Here is an 18,305-nt window from a genome sequence, read left to right on the forward strand (position 1 = left end):
TCTTACTGAAGAATCTAGACCACTAGTCCTATAGCATGTCCTATATTATAGGTCTTATGGACTGCTTATGATGCAATTTAACATGTTCTAATTCAACTTTGGTTTGGGTTTTTTATTTCTTGTGGTTTTTGTTTTTACAGTAGGTGGTATATATTTCCATCAGAAGGTATATAATTCTGGTCAACTCTTCTGTCACTTTGTCACTTTATTGGTCACTTTCTTGGTGGTAGTACAAAACATCCACAAGTTAAAAGATGTCTTTTATCTCTGTTTCAGTGGATTCAGTCTAGTCAACTGGCTCCAAGGAATAGCATGGTATAGGACCCAAAGGACTACAATTACTCACAGCATAGTAGCCAGGAAGCAGGCAGGGGAGGAACTAGAGACAAGAATACACACTTCCAGTCACACCCCCAGTGACACACACTTTCAATCAGGCCCCCACCTCCAAATATAAGACTTTTAGGGGACATTTTAAATCTAAACCACTGGGGGACAGGGAGATAGCTCAGTGGAATAAGCGCTTCCCTGGCAAGTGGAAGGGCCTGAATTCAATCCCCGGTTACTGGGAAAAAAAAAAAAAAAAATTAAACCATAGGTCACATTAGCAGTTATTAGTGATTACTATTTAGATCTATAATTTCAGTAAGAACAAACTGTTCTATTTTCACATTTAGTTGGAATATCTGGATATGGAGAAACTGTTATTATTTGGGGGGACCAGGGATCAAACTCAGGACTTTATGCTTACCAGGCAGGCACTTATGCCACTAAGCTATCTCCTTGGTCACTTTTATTAATTTTTTTTTTTTTTTTTTTTTTTTCAGAACTGGGAATTGAACTCAGGCCCTTGTGCTTGCCAGGGAAGAACTTATTCCACTGAGCCATCTCCCCAGCCCCTATTAATTTTTCAAATTTCCCTTTTTCACAAGTGACATATTACTCTGAAGTATAGTTCCTATATGTAAAATGAGATAAATGCTCACTTATTTGCTAGTTTCCAGAATGCAGAGGGTGATACACTGTGTCAACATGAGAGGTTGTTACTAATCTGCTCAGCACTTCCTAATCAGCTTGGATGTCTTCTCCTGGCTGCTAGCCCAGACTCTAGCCTCAGCCTTGGATCCTTCAGCCTTCTGGTTTAGACTCATCAGCCCTCCATCAACCTTGTGTCGCAGACCCATCAGCCTCCTGATATAGACTTGCACAAAACACTGCAGTGAACTCTAGACCTTAGACTGCATCCTTTAGTCTTCAGTGTGCAGGCGCCCTCTGCATTCTTCTTCATCCAACTCTGGATGACCATTGTAAACCAATCTTATAATTTCTTATACATTTGTACATCTTGTGTTATATCTGTTCTTCTGGTAAAATTCTGACTGATACACAGAATGAGTTGATTCATTAGTATTGTGTATATTTGTTTTTTGTAACCCTGGGGCTTGAACACAGGACCTCACACATATTAGGCAAATGCTCCACCACTGAGTCATCCCCTAGTTTTGTACTAGTCATCAAAGCACTCTACTAGTAAGGGTTATCCAGCCCTTAACAATCTCATATAGAACTCTTTGATCAGGCAAAATACATAAGCAACTATTAATACTTCTAGAAAATGTTATTCATTTTATTAATATGTTAATAAAGAAAACCAAACTCTCTCTATATATATACTCTCAACACAGAACACTTCAGTTGTCAGATGTGGTGGGGTTTTCCCACACACACAAAGCAATTCTCTAACTCTGAACACCAGCTGAGGATTCCACAGTTCAACTGAGATACTACATGGAGTCAGCATCATAGCCAGACTTTCCCTTATAGCTCAGATGTCAATCCCAAGTCTAAAGTTGTAGCTGGGTGTGGTGGCGCAGGCCTGGAATCCCAGCACTTGAGGCTAAGGCAGGAGGATTATTGTGAGTTTAAAGCCGATATGGGCTATACTTAGTGAGTTCAGGACCAGCCTACACTTCTGAACAAGGCCTGTCTAAGTTCTGAAATCAGGGTACCTGCTTCTATCAGGTACCCTGTAACTCCTATTCCTTGGGTTTAATAATATATTAGGTTGGCCCACAAAACTTAGGGAAATACTTTCATACATTTACCCATTTATTATAAAATGTATTATAAAAGATACACATGAAAAGGTATATAAAAAATAAGGTCCAGGCAACCTGAGTGCTGAAGTCCAATGCTGAGTGCTGAAGTGCAGTTTCTCTAGAGTAGGGGTACTCCACCTTACTAGCGCATGGATGCATTCAACCAACCTAGAAGCTCATTACATCCTCTAGTTCAGAGTTACATAGTATGGAATAGCTTAACCTCTGGAATGTCTCCCATTGCAGAGGTCAGTAGGTGAGCTGAAAGTTTCAATCCTCGAACAACTTGTCTTTCCAGTGATCAGGCCCCTCCTGAGATTTCCTGCAGGCCACTATCCTAAATAAACGCCCAATTCTGGGCTCATAAGAAGAGATTCATGATTAACAGAAGACACTGCTATCAGGAAATTCCAAGGGTTTAGAACCAAATATTAAGCCACAGTTAGGGTATATAAATACCCAATATTTACACAAGGTCTGGCTGAGGTAGGAAAATTTGAAGCTCCAGGCCAACCTGGGCAATTTTGCAAGATTCTGTTTCAAAATTACTTTTTTTTTTTAAAGAGCCCAGAATGTAGCTCAGTGGTAAAGTGTTTGCACTGGCTTCCCACATGATTCACTAGCTAGGAATGTCACCTATAACCCAACACTTAACTTTATTATTAAAATGAAAGCAGAGAAGTTCTGAGATCATCAAAAGCAATTTCCATATTTTCCAGAGACTCAATGAATAGATTACATATTTTATTCTCATCCTACAGCAGTTTGAAAAATCTGTATCGGGGCTGAAGAAGATAGCTCAAGCACAAGGGCCCGAGTTCAATCTCCGGTTCCGCAAAAGAAAAATCTTTATCACCTGATGTCACAGAATGTTCTTTCTCCAACTGAATGTAGCGGGTATGACAGCATATGCCTATAATTCCAGCACTCAGGAAGCTGAGGCAGAAAGATTTTAAGGACATCCTGGGCAACTTCAGTGATTTAGTAAGATCCTATCTGAGGAAAGAAAAGTCTAGGTGTGTAGCCCAATGCAAAGGACCTGGATTCAATTCCGGGGGGGGGGGGGGCACGTCTGCACATCAGAAGAGACTGGAATTCTTGCTCCATTCCTTCCAAATCTCTTCTGCTAGAAATCTATCACTGCCTTGGCCTGTGTGGAACTGATTTCCAATTCTAAATGCAGAGATGGTTAAAGAGACAAAAGAGCTTTTGAGGATCCACCATTAAAGTGCCTGGGTCTAGGAAACAAGTTTTAAAAACTCAAAACTGAAAAACAGCAATTTCATCTGTGATATGGCCAACCTTAAACAAGAATCACAGAGAAGGGGCCAGGGAGATGGCTCAGTGGAATAAGCTCTTCCCTGGCAAGCGCAAGGGCCTAAATTCAATCCCCAGTTCCGCAAAAAAAAAAAAAAAAAAAAAAAAAAAGGAATCACAGAGAAAAACACTAGCCAAGAGTAGTTCTAGAAAGCCTGGAAAACCTTTAAGGCATAGACCTGAAGCAATTTTTTTTTTTTTTTTTTTTCGGAACTGGGGATTGAACTCAGGCCTTTGTGCTTGCCAGGGAAGCGCTTATTTTACCTGAAGCAATATTATAAGCAAGAACATAACAATGAGCAGGGAAGGTAGAAGAAAGCAACTTCATACCGAAAGTAGGAAGTGAGACAAGAAGAATGAAGTATAGAAAGACCTGGGACACAGTAGACTCCTAGTCAGCAAACAGTGTTTATGAATATTTATGAAGCTTCAAATACTAGGCACAGTGAATGACAATTCAAACCAGGAATACCACACTATGTAACGAGTGAACACATACAGAAAATTGTAATAAAATAGAACCTAATGAGTTGCCATCCTGAGAATTCATTTCCTGGTGAAGACTTGACCCACATAAGTCTGACTGCGTTCCAATCTATGGAGATATAGGTCCCAGGTCACTGCTATCCATTCTAACCTTCACATATACTGTATTATTAGTCATTCACCTCCATCTCCATTGTCTCCACCCTCTTCTAAACTACAATCTTTCATACGATACTGAAGCGGCCAAAAACAGACCTAGGCTCTCTAAGGCGTCTTCGTAACATTCTCCTCATTCCCACCGTTACTCTGACACACTGTAATTTCCTTACAGTTATTCAAGTGTGTTATGTTCCCTCCTGATAAACCTATTCATACTTTAGGCCTCCTTTTATAGCTATGTCTCCTATCATACAACTCTTAGAGCACGCGGAGATACTTAAATATTTGGACAATTATTAGACAAAAGCATTAAAAAATCACAAACATTATAAATCAAATTATATTTCAAGCGCCACTAGGGCGGGCAGTGTAACCTGTTTGGTTAATCCCTGTTCCTTTGGAAATCAAGGTCTAAGACATGGTCCGTGCTGAAATATTTGAATGAACCTAACTGAACTGAAAAAAAAAACACAAGGGAGTCAACTAAAAAAAATCCCAACTCAAATATAAAAAGCCCTAACGTACACAGCCGACCGTTTCGCTTCAATCCTCTCACCACCGATACTCTCAGACCAAATCACAAAGAACCATTGTTCACAGGTCTCCAACCTCAGGCAGTCCCTGACTCTCAACGCCACAACATTTCAAACCCAAGTGAACCCATACCAGCAGCGACAGGGAACATGCCTTCTTCGCCTATGTGGGGTATACTCCCAGACCGACCTTGGGGAGGCTCCTACTCTGGACCCACTGGCGCGGATTCTAAACACCAGTCAGCTAAGGTGTGACGCACACCGGCCGCAGAGCTGGGTCAGCAATGAAGTGGCTCGGCACGAGACGCCTTCTTTGAGGGTTCTCAAGCATCACTCAAAAAGCTCATCGGGAGCCAAGCTTTGATTACAGAGCTTCAGAAGCCCACTCTGTCCCCCGAAAAAGCAACGCCAAAGACAACGACCACCGTACCTCGCCCTTTAAGAGGCACCCCCTTTTGAGCCTGGCGGGGGAAATCTAAATAAATCCTCGCGAGACCCACTACCTTCCGCCCGCTTCCTTCTTACTGCCTGCCGGGCCGGAAGCAAGGCAGTTCCTCCCGCCCCCTGCTCCTACCTCACACGGCGGCGCGGACGAGCTGCAGCCAATCATCGGGCCCATTATAGGCCGCGGCCCAGAGAGCCAATGGAAAGTCGCGGCGCGCGCAGAGCTTCTCTTCCTCCGCACTGGCCCCCTCCCTTCCGCCTGCTGCCTTCCACTCCGCCCCTGGCGGAGGAAGTGATATCACAGGCCCCATGTGAGCGGATTGCAACACATGCAGCTGCTTGGAGAGAGGGAGCCGGTGTCCTACGTCAGAGCCGCCGCCGCCGCGGAGCCGCCGCCGGGGAGGAGCAGCCGCTGCCGCCCAGGACTGGGTCCTTAGGTAAGGCAGGGGAAGGAAAGACCAGCGACCGAAGCAGCGAGCTCCATGGGGCGGGGAGAGGAGGGCCTCTTGGGGGTGATGAGGAAGGGGGCCGCTCTGCCCCAGCGGCGGCGCTAACTCTGTGGTCTTGGTGTCTCCCGGCCCCGCCGGGCCGCTCTAGGGAGGAGGAGGCGAGAAGATGGCGGACGACCCTAGTGCTGCCGACAGGAACGTGGAGATCTGGAAGATCAAGAAGCTCATTAAGAGCTTGGAGGCGGCCCGCGGGTGAGCGCCGCATCTGGCCCCCCCGTGCCCTGTTGGATCCGGGACCCCTCAGGATGGCCGCCCCCGCGCCGCATGGCCGGATGAGAACCAGGCACTAGCCAACTCCCGCCTTCTGGACGTCTGGCTAGTGGCCCCTGACTCGGGGCGAGGGTCGGCACGGTTGGCCAGAGAAGGGGTCCTTCCCCCGCTTGGGGGTAAGGGGCCCGCGCTCCCGGGGCTCAGGCCATTCGACTTTCCCCCTCGTGATAAGCAACCTCTACTTCTGTACCCCTCCCAGCTCCTCACTCTTTCGGCTTTGGGTGCTGCCACCCGATTCCGGTGCTGTTGGGGGAAGGTACAGTACTTGGGCTTCCTTTCCGAACGCTCTTCCCTGATTTGCTCTCTTCCACTCTGTTCACGTTTCTCTGGCAGGCCTTATTAAAATGGCCTCCTCCTCCTGGACTTCTAAAGTCCGAGTGGGTGAAGTTTGGATGAGGTGTGTAGAGGAAGTGGCTAGGGACGTCCTCATTCTGGCTCCCTTTGATTTCTCTGGATTGTCCACCTTTCCCGAGATGACTTCCCCTAAGTCCTCTAATTACCCGGGAGCTTCCTGGTTTTAGCTGTTCCAGGGCCCGCCTATAAACTGAAAATGCCAACGTGTGCTGATTGGGGGTGGGGGGACTTACTTTTGTTTGACAAATCTGTACGTGTGTATCCGGGAGAAATCAGGCAGTGGGGCTGCTTAATAGGAGCTATAGTAACAGCTCTTTTTGACTTTGTGTGGAACTTCTTGGGTTATCACTGTGGAGGTGCTTGTTGAAATTCACAATTGAATTAAGTGAGCTTTGTGTCATCTCTTGTAAGCTTTGATAAACCGTAGGTGTGTCCATTCTGGGAAGAGTAAAATAGATTAAAAATAGCTGTGTGTGCTTTTTTTTTTCTTTCCAGCGTTGTTCACTTGAGGAAGGTGTGCTAGAGTTACTCCTGTTTCCTCGGTTTATTACTTTGTTTGCTTCCCAGTCGCTCACGTTTTACTTACCGGAAGTGGTCCCCTCAAAATAGAACATTACATGTCAGTATGTCTGTACATTCCTAGAATAGCAAGGAGGTTGGCCCAGTCCTTGTGGAAAGTTGATTTTAGCATAAGAATTAAATGTTGTGGTTTTCAGTCTGGGCTTGTGACTGACAAATACACTTGGAAGATGACCATCCCTCCAAGTTCCTTGTCACTATTTCTTTTTAAAATAGGTTGTGCTTGACTCTGATGAAAGCCCAGGGTTAGCTGGCTGGTTTGGCATCACTTTTGTTCTTAAATTAATAGTTCTGTTCAGGATCAGGCTTCTGAAGTTTGGCCCTACTCAATGTCTTGGGATTTTGCTCACTCCTTTGGAGTGCTAAAAAAGCTTAATACGAATTTAAATTAGCAGCTTTTTATTCCTTAGATTTTTACTCCCCTGTGGATTTAGTAGGATATTCACACTTGTTACTTGTTAATCTCTTAGGAACTTGTTACCATGTAATAGAATGAAAAACTGTTCTCAAAATGTGAAAATATAGAAAGGAATATATGTCGATTTCACGGTCCATTACCAAGCCAAGAATTTGCCAGGAGATTCTGTTGTGTTGCTTGAAGATGTGCTTGTATATGGACTTTTATAGATTGTTGTTGCATGTTGTTTAAAGTTAGAAGTGATCTATGGACTTGTTCTGTTCATTTCTAGGCAGGTTCACACATTAGAATGTGAATACATTCTGTGATCCAGACTAAAAGATGGATATGACTAATATGTCTGTCTGAGTGAGGTAAAATTGATAACACCGCTTGATAAGTAACATCATTCCTTTCTGCTGCTGAGTGAGGAACCCTCATTCTTTGTTTTTAGCTGGTACTTTTTAAATAGCTCAAGTACTTTTTGACACTTTTGAAGACTACTGCTTGTTAGCAAAGTTAAGTTTGAAGCCTGCTTAAAAGTTTTTAGGCATAATTTATCTTCCAGGTAGTAGAACTTGAACATTTTAGACAGGATTAAACTAAAATAGCAAGGGAGTCACTCTCTACACAAATTGGTTAATAATCATGTCCTGTTTGCTTTTAGTCAGGATTTAGTTACATGTTAATCCCATGACAATTTAAAATCTTAGCCATCTCTGGCATTGGTCAGGGATTACAAAATTTATTCTGTGTGGCTCAAGTTTCCTGGTTTATACCAGTTTCTTTTGGGAAATAGCAAGATTATGTTTTCGTTTTTAAATTGTATCTTCAATTCTGAGGTGTGGTAGAGTCAAGCTAGATTTTCTTGGCATAGAGAGAAATATTTTTCTTTGCTAAATACTAATTTTTTTTTTAAAGATAATTGTATTGAACTTAAAAGAATCAAACTGGTAAAATGTGCTGGTATTTGGGCAGGGGGCACCATGTAGGTTTTGGGATAATGAAACTTAGTGGTAGAATAGTTTGGTTTTTTAAATGAGCCTGCTTCAGCAATGTAGAATTCTGGATGTAAACATCAAGGATTTTTTTTTAAATGCTAACTTTTTTAAACTATGCTAGAGGGCCAGGGAGATAGCTCAGTACTGAATTCAATCCCCAGTACCGCAAAAAAATCGGGGCCGGGGACATGGCTCAGTGGAATAAGTGCTTTCCTGGCAAGCGCAAGAGCCTGAGTTCAATCCCCAGTTCCACCAAAATAAATAAATAAATAAACAAACTGCTAGAATATGAGTAATTCTGAAATTTAGATAGTCAGTATATCATTATCTTTTTTTTTCTACACAGGAAAAAGGAAATTTATTTTAAAGATTATCATTATCTTTTGATATGACCCAAATATTATTCAGTTTTAAAAGAACCACTAATAAAATAGAGATATCTAGGTAACTTATTGAGCGCTTACTGTGTTGTGAACTGTGTTCTACGTGATACACTGTCATTCAACCTTCATAGCAATATCACCATTTGCTAGGCAGTGCAACTGAGGCTGAGAGATTAGATAACTTTTTGTCCAAAATGTCACAAAGTAAAAATGAAGCAGAGTGCAGGGCTTGAGCTAATGTGCTGTACTAGTTATATTTTGTTTTCTAAAATATGTAAGACTAGATTTACCCAAAATGTAATCTGAACTATAATAGATTGTGTTATGTGTGTAGAAGAGCATTTATGAAGGCCAGATTACTAAAATGGAGAATCTGCTTGCATTCTGTTTTGTATCTAGCATCATACTTAATCTTCTGGTTTTGTTGTGTGTTTTTGTTTTTTTTTTTGTTTTGTTTTTTTAAATCGTTTGTTTGGTACAGGGTCCCACTACACAGCTGGGACCTGGGCTGGCACAGCATGTGGTACCAGAGATCAAACCTCGGTCCTTGCCCTTGGCAGGCAGGCACTTAGACTGCTGAGCTATCATCCCAGCTCTGATTTTTCTTAAGTTGGGTGGAACATACCTATTTTGGTTTCACATAATTGGGATTCGGTGCTCATTTATGCATACTAGTAAAATAACCAGCCAACCAGCCAGTTCTTCTGCTATCATAAGTCTCCTATTTATGATTGTTCCTGATATATATATATAATTTTATTATTATTTTTTTTTCATGGTTCGCTTATGAGAACAGATGAGTGCATAGCCGAAACAGGAATTAGGGCCATGTGAATTGAACCATGATTGGTTTCAAATAAGGAATTAAAGCAGGTGAAGATACATCACAAGAATGGTAGGTAACTTTTTTTTTTTTTTCCTAAGCAGGGAAGAAATAGTATTAGAAGCATGATAGCTTTCAGGCAGTAAAATAACTAGAGGGAGAGCCTATTCAAGGAAAAGATAGTGGTGAATGTGACAACTGAGAATAAAGTGTTAAATTGGGTTAAGTTGTATCTGTAGGTGTGTTTTTTCACTCCACTAGAGAACCGTGTGTATGTCAAGTAAAAACTAGTTGTTATACCATTTGAATAAAGTATGTTAAATGTATTGGAGTACCAAATGGACACTACTCCTTTTTTTTTTTTTTTTTTTTGCGGAACTGGGGATTAGAACTAGGGCCCTTGCACTTGCCAGGGAAGCACTTATTCCACTGAGCCATATCCCTGGCCCCCAGAAGTGTCCACCTATATAGGTAATTGAAGCCCGCGCCTTATTTCTAGGCAAATGCTGTACTACAGAGCTACATCTCTAGCCCTGTTAATGATTTTAAAGGGCTGATTATAACTAAAAGCATACCTAAAGTGATAGGCTGAGGTGTCTAGCTCAACACAGAGAATTGGATGAGCACAAGGCCCTGGGGTAACATCTATATCACCACCAAGAAAAAAAAAAAAAGAGCCATTTCAGATTCAAGCTTATAAAGATAGCTCTTTTAAAAAAAAAAAAAAAAAAAAAAAAAAAACCAGACATGGTAGTGGTGAGAACCTGTAATCTCAGTGCTTGGGAAGCACTGAGACATGAGGATCCCTGAAATTCAAGGCCGTTGGAACTGCAGAGACTCTATCTCAAGAAAAATAAAGAAAAATGATTTTTTTTTTCATCCTCTGTTCTGGATCCCTCTTCTCTGTTTCTGGTGGTAAGGCAGATAGAACACCTGAGAAAGATCAAAAATTAGAATATGTTATATGAGAAAGATGAGTTTGGAACGAACAACTAAAGTTTTAGTGGCCTTTTAGTAACTACCTGCTTGAACTGTGGCAAGTTTTTCTCTCCAAACATTAGTTTCTACTCATAACTATAGACTGTAATCTTGGTTTGGATTATAAGTCAAAGTTTGAAGATCTAGCATCACATTTTCCCCATAGTGTTCCCACAGATGTTAGTTCTTTCTATTGTGCACTGTAACAGTGATTCTTTGGAAATATCTGATAATTACATCATTAAGAGGTCAGAATACAGGTATTACAGTAGATCTGAACTAGATTGTGTTAGTGTGTCTCAGTTTCTTTCAAGTGTCATTGGTTGCCTGTGTGAACTCAAAACTGGCCCAGAGAACTATAGTAGTCTGGCGCCGTGTTCTGTGTACTTGTGGACCTAATGAACAGTTGCTGTCTTTGAATTTCAAGTCTTGACAGACTTCTCATTGTAATAGCAGATATACTTACCCTTCCAGGGAAGGAAAGCTTTCTTTGGACACATGCTCTTAGGTAAGCAAGAGTACCTAATTAAAACACCATTTAAAGCAGAGTGCAGTAGGTTGTAGGTTTGTCCTCTCTGCCTTCCCCACGCATACCCGTTTGACCCTCTTAACAGAGTTCTCTTTTTCTTTGAACTTGGAGTTGATATGCTCTCCAGAACTTAGTGCCCTATGCTAGAAAGATGTCTGGTTAAGGCTTAAAATTGTCAGCTTTACAGCAGGGTAGGTGATTTGGGATCCTATTTGAAGAGTAGGAAAATGAAATGTGCCTTCACATTGCTAGGTCTTCCCAACTGAAAACGTGGACAGCAGAAATTTCCTGAGTCCAGCCTATTCTCTGGGGATCTCAGAATAGAACCTTCTCCTAAGATACATTTCTGTAGATGTCCCTGCATTCTTCAGCGGTCTGCTATCTTAGGGGCAGAAGGTATTCAGGAGGTTTGAAGCCCTTTTTCCAGCAGATCAGAGATTATGAGATTTTTCTCAGCAGGGCACAATTCTGAGATTGTGATGAGACTTCCTTGATGACAGTTTTTTGTTGTTGCTTTGTACCAGGAATCGAACTCAGGAACCTCTATTTGTCAGGCAGGCACTTGTTCCACTGATTTATATTCCTGGCTGAGGACTGTATGTTTCTGTTTTCACATTTTCCTTTGATTTTCTAAGGTCTCCTTTAGAAAAACTATCTTGGTCAAAGCAAAAGATTCTTTTCCTGCCATATCTTTATGTGGTTCTGGGGATAAAACCCAGTGTCTCATGTATGCTAGGAAGTGCTGTACAACTGGGTTATACATCTAGCTCCTTCCTGCTCTGTCTGTGATGCAACATAGATTCCCCCACACACACGTACCTAGTTATTTGAGAAATAATGCCCATGAGAAAGCGTTTTTACTGTTACTGAATCAGCTAAAAAAAATCATCAAATATCTGTAAGTTGGGCACTAGGCATTTTATAAAAAGTGTGTGATTAAAAAAAAAAATAGAAGTTGTGATAAAATGAAAACATGATCTGCTGTACCTCCTGGGAATGGTAACCATTTTCAACCTCATGTTAATGAGTACAGAGGGGCCGGGGAGATGGCTAGGTGGAATAAGCCCTTCCCTGGCAAGCACAAGGGCCTGAGTTCAATCCCTGGTTCCTCAAAAAAAGAGTACAGAACAGGGCCGGAAGTAGCTCCGCAGAGCAACTCCAAGCAGGCACAGGGGCCTGTGTTCGATTCCCGGGCCAGCCCTGCCCCTGGGTGCGCTGAGACCCCGCAATTGAGACTGGGTGTGGTGGCATTCGCCTGTAATCCCAGCTCTAGGGAGGCTGTAAACAGGTGGATCACTAGGAGTCTGATGTAGTAGTGAGACCCTGAACACCCTGTAGACCTCTCCCTAGAATACAAAGGGAAAAAAATGAGTACAGGATAGTTCATGATAAAGGAAGTTTTAGCACAAGCATATGATCCAAGTTTTGAATGAATTATATCTGATGTCCTACAAAAGGAAGAGATTCTGTAAGAAGTCAGAGAAAAGTTAGCATCTTTCCTAGACAAGAATGATATCAAAGAACATTACTTTGGGTATTTGTAATGGTTGGCTAATTCAGTATCTTTTTGATTCAGTAGTTGAAAAGGGTTTTAATTGAATGTAACTTTGAAATTCTGGGGGACTGTGAGAACTAACCCAGGGGATGCTAAGAACACAGTCTACCACTTGATCTATACCATCATCCCAGCCTACTTTTCATTTTCTCTTCATTTCCTTTTTTGGTGGTGCTGGCTGTTGAATCCAGGGCCTGTGACTTGTTACTAGACAAGCACTTTATCATTGAGCTGCATGTAACCTTAGCCCCCTATTCTTTTTTAAATTTTTTTTAATTTTGTGTGTGTGTGTGTGGCCAGCTCAGCCCACCAGGGGGCAGGGCTGGCTGGCATGTGGTGCTGGGGGATTGAACCGCGGTACCTGTGTTTTGCTTAGCTTGTTTAGGTAGGTGCTTTAGACCACTGAGCCATCTCACCAGCCCCAGCCCCCTATTCTTTATTAAAAGCTAGTTAGACTAAAATTAGATCCAAAAGTTTTGTATTCATTGATGATTGTTGGTGAGACCTCAGGATATTGCACTGGTAGTGCATTTTGTATATGTGTGCCTTAGTAAGGTTGGCATGACAGAATTTAAGGCCATCTCAGCACAAACTTTCAAAATAAAACTTTAGGGCTAGGGAGATGGCTCAGTGGAATAAGCACTTCCCTGGAAAGCACAAGGACCTGAGTCAATCTCTGGTTCCGCCAAAAAATAAAACTAAATAAATAAATAAAACTTCATTAGCAAGAAAAAAAAATGGTTAGGCATAGTGGTGCACATATGTAACCCTAGTACTTAGGCTGACATAGGAGGATTGCTGTGAGTTCAAGGCCAGCTTGGACTAAATTGGCAAGACCCTGTCTCAGAGAAGGATAATTATAAAAATAAAAGGGGGCAGGGAGATAGCTCAGCAGCATAAGCACCTGCCTTGCAAATACAGTGTCCCGAGTTCAATCCTAGGTACTGCAGAGAAATTAAAAGGGTAATTATATTGACCTTCAAACTACTATTTCTGATATCTTTAGTTTTTTATTGAAAAGTTTTGGACTGTGTTTCCTGTCTTCTAGGCATTCTAAATGGAGCAAAGTGGGTCCTTCATAAAGATAGAGGTTTAGCTCTGAATTGTGTTTTTAATTGTTCGGGGGCTGGAAATTGGACCCAGGGCCTCTTATAGGCCAAGCATTTGCTTTACTACTGAGCTCATCCCTAGCCTGAGAGGGTATAGTGGTGTACACCTGTAATCCCAGTGCTGGGGAGGCTGAAAACAGGAGGATCACTGAGTCTGAGCTGCGTAATAAGACCCTGTACCAAATACATAAATGGAAAGGAAAAAAAACCTAGTTTTTCAAAGAGGTAAATGGGGCTGGGGCGGTAGGTCAGTGGTCTAAATGCCTGCCTAGCTAGCATAAGGACCAGGGTTCGATCCCTGCATGCCATGCCGGCCCCAGAATGTGCTAACCCCAAAACTACATGGTGGTGCACGCCTATAATCTCAGCACTGGGGAGGCTGACATAGGAGGATCACTATGAGTCTGAATTGCATAGCAAGACCCTATAACAATTAAGTACATCTTTTTAAAAAGATACATAAAAGGCATACATTTTATACTTCTCATAACAGATCTGTGAGGAAAGCTAGTACTACTTTCAGCTTCAGTAGTACAAAATAAAAAAAAAAAAAAATCCTTCTAGAGGGGGCTTATGCTCAGTTGTTTAAGTGCCTGCTTGGGCAAACCCAGTCAGGCGCAGAGCACCGTGGTTTGCTCCCCAGGCCCACATACCTTACCAGACATGCCCTTAAGATGGCCTCAGCCAGCCAAAAAAATCCTACTAGTACAAAATACAGTTCATGGGGCCAGGGAGATAGCTCAATAGAATAAGTGCTTGCTGTCCTGAGTTCAATCCCCGGTACCACCAAAAAAAAAAAAAAAAACCAAAAAAAAAACACAGTTCATGATGAAGGGGATTTGGTACAAGAAGGTAAAAGCAAAAGGATAACAAGTTTGAAGCTAGCCTGGGGTATACAATGAGTAAAAGGCCAGCAAATGAGTATAAGGCTGGACAGTAGTCTTGTGAATTTGGGCACACCTGGACAATTTAGTGAGAACCAGTCTCAAAATAGGGCTCATGGTTAGAAATTGAAGTACAGAAAAAATTAAGTAGCTGCCTAACAATGCAGTCTAGTAAGAGACAGTGTCACATTGTTACCACTTTACAAAATCTGTGGTCTCTATACCACACTGCTCTTTTTTGCTGAAAGAGAAACATTTCCAATTCTTTACTGAAAGGACATTTGTCCAAGGAAATCGCATTTTTTTTTTTTAATCTTTTTTCCAGTGCCAGAGATCAAATACAGGACCTTGCACTTGCCAGGCAGACGTTTATGCCACTGAGCTATCTCCCTGGCCCTTGAAATCTTTTTAATTTTAGGAAAAGGTCTACAGGGTGTTCAGAGTCTCACTTCTAGGTCAGACTTGTAGTGATTTTCCTGTTTACAGCCTCCCAAGTGCTGGGATTACAGGCCTGTGCCACCACCTCCAGTCTTAATCACTGTCACAGCACGCCCTGCCCATGGGCAGCATGGGGAGAGGGGGGATCGAACGCGGGCCCCTGGGCCTGCTTGCAGGTGCTTTAATCTGCTGAGCTATTTGACTGGCCCAGAAATCTCCTTTTTGTTCAAGGAAGCTTTCTTTTCTGTCATTCTCTTCATGTATGTATTTGGTACAGGGACTCACTACACAGCTCAGACTTGTAGTGATCCTCCTATTTTTAGCCTCCCCATTGCTGGGATTATAGGCATACACTACCACGTCCATTGCTGTCCATTGCCAGCTCAGTGCACCCGAGGGGTGGGGCCAGTGAGGCATGAAGGACCGGGAATTGGACCTTGGTCCCTGTCCTTGCCAAAGCAGGTGGCTTGGTCCCTAAACTGAGCTATCTCGCCAGCCCTTGTCCAAGGAAATTTTCTAGACAGAGCAGGTGTGTCAAAACTCAGGAGCAAAAATAGAAGGAAAACAGACATGTTATTTGCATATCTACCAAAGGAAGCACTGGGGTACTGAACATGTGTTTCCCTCCTCCCATGCCAGGAACAGATCAAAGGGCCTTCCCACTGAGTTAGATCCAGAACCCTTTTTATTTTGAGACCAGATCTCACCAAATCATCTTGACTGAACTCCTATTGCAAGCCTTCCCCCAGGATTTCAGAATGCTGGGATTATAGCATGCCTAGTTGTTTTTTGAGATAGGACTTCACCATATGTATAATCCATGCTGGCCTTGAACTCTGCTGTATAGCCCAGGATGGCTTCAAAATTATGATCTTCTTACCTCAGCTTCCTGAGTGCTGGAATTACAGGTGTATGCCTGCCACCATGTCCACCTCAGACACATTTATTGTTAAGTTGGTGGTGAGGAAAATAACTTGTTGCTAGAACTCCAGTAACTGAAAGGCTATGGCTTTTACTCTGTTTGAAAAGTACTTCCATAGTGGTCAAGAAGAAAATGGATTTTATCATTTGTAGGCTCTTATGTAAAACCCTGGGAGTGAGTCCCTAACACTGGCCTCACACTTTTGTGAGAAATTTTCCAGCTTCTGCTGTTCTGTAATGGAATATTCCACTAGCTTAGTTTGTTGACTTTTTAGTAGATGCCTGTTGTAGAATCAGTAATACTCTAGTAGATACATACTTTTGTTTTAGATGACTGAACAGTCCTGCATTTGAGGATAAAACACTAAAATGATATTTGACATAAGCTTTCTACTGAAAAATGTTGGGGTATTTGAATTGTTCTTTCGGTAAGTTCAAATTTTTGTATTTTTCCAATCTCGTAGTGGTGTCTGATCCTAAGCTCAGTTGTTAAAGCCAACTTTAGGTAGCTTGTAGCCCTTGTGAAGAGTAATAGAATCCTGCTTCCTAGTTTAGTATTCCTCCCAACTTATAAAAAGCAGCCCCATCTACCTTAGTTTGCCTGAGATGATAGCAACAGTGAAGGCAATGTGCCCTTAACATGGGAATCACACAGTATGAGAAGTATTGGTAGGGCCGGCCAAATAGCTCAGTGGACTAACGCGCCTGCTTAGGCAGGCGCAGGGACGGGGGTTCAATCCCTGGTGTGCTGTGCCCCCCACCCCCATGGCTCAATTGAGACTGGGTGTGGTGGCATGCACCTGTAATCCCAGTCCTTGGGAGGTTAAAAACAGGAGGATCACCATGAGTCCAATCTGTGTATTGTAGACCCTGTATTAAATACATTCCAATTATATGTTGGTTTTATAGTTTGTGTGATGGCACAGGCCTATAATTCCAGCAGTCTGAGGCTATCCTTCACTATATAGCAAAACCCTGTGTCACAAAAACAAAAAAGTGTTGGTTTTGTTAATGGTGAAAGAATAGGGGGCCAGGAAGATTGCTTGGTAGACTAAGCGCTTGCCTGGCAAGTGCAGGGGCCTAAGTTTAATCCCTGGTTCTGCTAAAAAAAAAAAAGCTATTTTGAAAGAATAGTGTGATAGTTTGAGATTAGTGAAGTAAAAGCTGGAGGTGGTTTGTTCCTTTCTAAGAAATAACATGTTATGGCGGGTGTTTGCTGGTTTTTTGCTTGTCTTTATATTCTTGTTGTGCGTTGTTAGGTTTTGTTTATTTTTTAATTTTGTTTTGCTTTGGTACTAGGGATTGAACCAAGGGCCTTCACACCATGCATCTCCAGCCCCCTTATTTTGAGACAGTCTTTGTAAGTTGTTCAGTCTAGCCTTGAATTTCTTGATCCTCCTTCCTCAACTTTGCACTGAGTTGCCCTGACTGGGCTTGAATTTATTGATCCTGCTGCCTCAGTCTCCCAGAATGCCAGATAACAGATGTGTGCTACCATACCCAAAAAAGGGGAGCATTTACGTTGGCCCAAATTCAAATAAGGTTTCAGCCCACCTGATGATACTGCCTTCCTCCTCCCATTTCTGGCTGTGCTACTTATCACTTGCACTGTTAAGTGTGGGTTGGGGGGGATTATGAGAGCACATCTAGTTTCTGTTGAATGATCACTATTTGCTATTCAAGCTATGTACTTAGCATATATAATGTTGTTTTTTTTTCATGTCCTTGTGAAGTAAGTAGAAACCACAAACCGTAGGGATTCATTGCATTTGCTTTAGGTTATTTAGCCATTAAATAACAGAATAAGGATTGGGAAGATAGCTTGGCAGCATAAGCACTTGCCTGGCAAATGCAAAATCCTGAGTTCAATCCCTAGTACCACAAAAAAAAAACAATAGGATGTGAGCCTGACTATGCCTGTGTTTTAAAACATGTACTCTGCTAGTTCTGTTTCTCTATGTAACTTATATCAGAAAGATTGCTTTAATTTAAAAGTTTAAACTTGGTTTCTCATATTTGCTTTGTTTTTATTCAGGCAGGATCGCTTTGTATATCCCAGGCGGGCCTGAACTCGCAGCAATCCTCCTGTCTCAGCCTCGTTAGAGCTGGGATTACAGGCATGTACCATCCCTGGCTTATTTTTTCATATTTGGGAGGAAAAAAAAAAAAAAAGAAATCCTACACTGAATCAAATAAGGACAGTTGTATCTTTTTTTGTACGGGAGATTGAACTCAGGACCTCGCGCTTACCAGGCCCGTGCTTATGCCCGAGCCATTACCCTATCAGATAAGGACAGGTTTAGAAATAAAGTAAGAATTAGAAATTGATTGACTTTCAGATGATGAGCCAACTAGCTTACTGACTTTCCCAGATTTCCCAGAAATCTTTCTAGGTAAAATGAGTGTTTTAAGACAGGAGTAGATGTGAACTTAGTAAATTAGTAAAAACCTTGTCTATCTATCCTAGATACTCCTTTTTTTTTTTAAATTTTTTTTTTTATTTATTTATTAGAGAGAGAGAGAGAGAGAGAGAGAGA

The 18,305-nt window shown here is 42.1% G+C and overlaps 1 protein-coding gene across 1 annotated transcript in view; it reads left to right on the forward strand.

Annotated features, from left to right (window-relative positions):
• Positions 1-5,335: 5,335 nt before the first annotated feature.
• Etf1 (eukaryotic translation termination factor 1) overlaps positions 5,336-18,305 on the forward strand; it is a 39,091-nt gene continuing 26,121 nt past the window's right edge. Inside the window, exons 1-2 of the mRNA XM_004643252.3 lie at positions 5,336-5,475; positions 5,636-5,739. Of these exons, the coding sequence (XP_004643309.1) occupies positions 5,654-5,739 (86 nt within the window). The 5' untranslated portion in view covers positions 5,336-5,475; positions 5,636-5,653. The remainder of the gene's footprint in view (positions 5,476-5,635; positions 5,740-18,305) is intronic.

The sequence above is a fragment of the Octodon degus genome, unplaced genomic scaffold (genome assembly GCF_000260255.1).
Source record: "Octodon degus isolate 3935 unplaced genomic scaffold, OctDeg1.0 scaffold00169, whole genome shotgun sequence".
NCBI lineage: Eukaryota > Metazoa > Chordata > Mammalia > Rodentia > Octodontidae > Octodon > Octodon degus.